The sequence below is a fragment of the Penaeus monodon genome, chromosome 23 (genome assembly GCF_015228065.2).
Source record: "Penaeus monodon isolate SGIC_2016 chromosome 23, NSTDA_Pmon_1, whole genome shotgun sequence".
Taxonomy (NCBI): Eukaryota; Metazoa; Arthropoda; class Malacostraca; order Decapoda; family Penaeidae; genus Penaeus; species Penaeus monodon.
The window spans coordinates 35,802,749-35,804,467 of record NC_051408.1 but is presented as its reverse complement, the minus strand read 5'-3'; the positions used below and the strand labels follow the sequence as shown (position 1 = coordinate 35,804,467).

The following is a 1,719-nucleotide window of genomic DNA, read 5'->3' as shown; positions in this document are numbered from 1 at the left end:
GTTATACTACTAAACAAGTTTCAAAATAAGCCAAGAACATTAAAAACTTTTTGACAAGAATGTATTCCTTTTTTTATAAAATGGGAAATAAAAGAATAAACTGGTACCCACTTGTACATTTTATTAGTTAAATCAAAATCATTACTGATATGCATATAAAATGGAAGAGTACAGTTAATCAACATTTGCAGTAGACAATTATAATTATAATAAAGCAAAGTAAAAAGGCTAGATTTTCCCATACTGTGTGATAATTATGCCACTGTCTAATACATTTCCAAATTCACCAGTTGTTGGTAAAGAAACTAGAGGAATAATAATAAATTATGGGACTAAACTACATACAGCATCAAGTAGAGTAATGAAAGATCTCATTCAAAATTTGTGTAAAAATCGCTTTTCTTCTTATAAAAGTAGCAACATGTATCCCTACCATGATTTTTTCTTCTTCTTCTAGGGATAATGAATGAGACAAACTAATTCCAGAAGTGGCAACCATGACAATGTGGGAAATATTTCTAAAGGAAGAAACAGACTTGCCTTACCAGTATGCTGATATTGTTCCTCTATATTATTATTATCTTTTTTTTACCCTGGATTATATTACCTTCAATACAAACTTTGGCTAAATCATTCCCATTGATCTTGTAAGCATCACTTTACAAAGGTTATAAATATCTCTCTTCTCATACATTCCTTATCCATACGCATTTTTTCAAACAATTCTTTGGCTATTTAGAGGAGGAATCACACTGGTTCTAAATAACTTGTGCTCTTGAGTAACATTGTGTCTTACATTCATATGAGTAAAAAAGCTTCAAACTTTTCGATTTTAATGTTGTTGTTTTTTGGATAAATAACTGATACAGTCTAGAGCTAACTGTTGACTTGGTGGGGGAAATGGAATCACAAATTAGATGAACTATTAACAAATTCATGATCCTTTCTAATATTTTAACTGAAGGAAGTCTCATTTCATTGACTGTGTTTTTCTATCTCATTGCACACTATGGCAATTACTAAATCAAGCCATAACATCTAAATAATTTGGTGCCAATCCTTTAAATACTTTATTTGTAGTTAAATTATGTTTAATGTAACACTGGCATCATATTGATTGTATAAAAAGCTGATACTAATTATTCTTGTGCTTGCATTATTAAACCTTAAATTCACTGAGGACTCGCCAAATTCTTTAATCAAAACTACATAAATCAAATTGTAATCCACTACAAAATTTGGACATTTCTTGAATCCATTTTTCACAAATCCTTTAAAAAATCACTTCCTGGGATGACTATTCACATCAAGCACCAATAAATATCCTCAAATGTGTTTTCTTAGTGTATGTATACAATTCTGTTTTAAATCAAGTAAATTAATTGTGCCAGGTTCCAAATTATCCTCTCTTTTCTTATTTTCTACTTCTACATGAGCATTGTTTTACCGATTCTAACCAGCCTTTTCGGTACATGTAGTGACCAGGGAATGGCCCTTGATCACCGTCTTGAACTGCTCAGGAACAGGACACTCTACAAACTCTCCATCCTCTTTGGGGATGAGGATGTTCATTTCTGAGGACTTGGCTGAAATGATCTCTGTGTTCAGAGACTCTTTGCTCAGGTATACATGGCAACCATCGGTCTTCTCAATCGTGATGGTTGGCATAATGCCCATCACCTACAAGAAAGAAAAGATTATGATGTAGAGAGAAAAAAA

At 32.0% G+C, this 1,719-nt stretch overlaps 1 protein-coding gene and 1 pseudogene across 1 annotated transcript in view; both read right to left on the bottom strand.

The window, feature by feature from the left end:
• Positions 1 to 1,719, bottom strand: part of LOC119588225 — a 48,411-nt pseudogene that overhangs the window by 38,289 nt on the left and 8,403 nt on the right.
• LOC119588224 (adenylyl cyclase-associated protein 1-like) overlaps positions 102 to 1,719 on the bottom strand; it is a 34,814-nt gene continuing 33,196 nt past the window's right edge. The window contains exon 7 of the mRNA XM_037936925.1: positions 102 to 1,680. Coding sequence (XP_037792853.1) covers positions 1,453 to 1,680 — 228 coding nt within the window. The 3' untranslated portion in view covers positions 102 to 1,452. The remainder of the gene's footprint in view (positions 1,681 to 1,719) is intronic.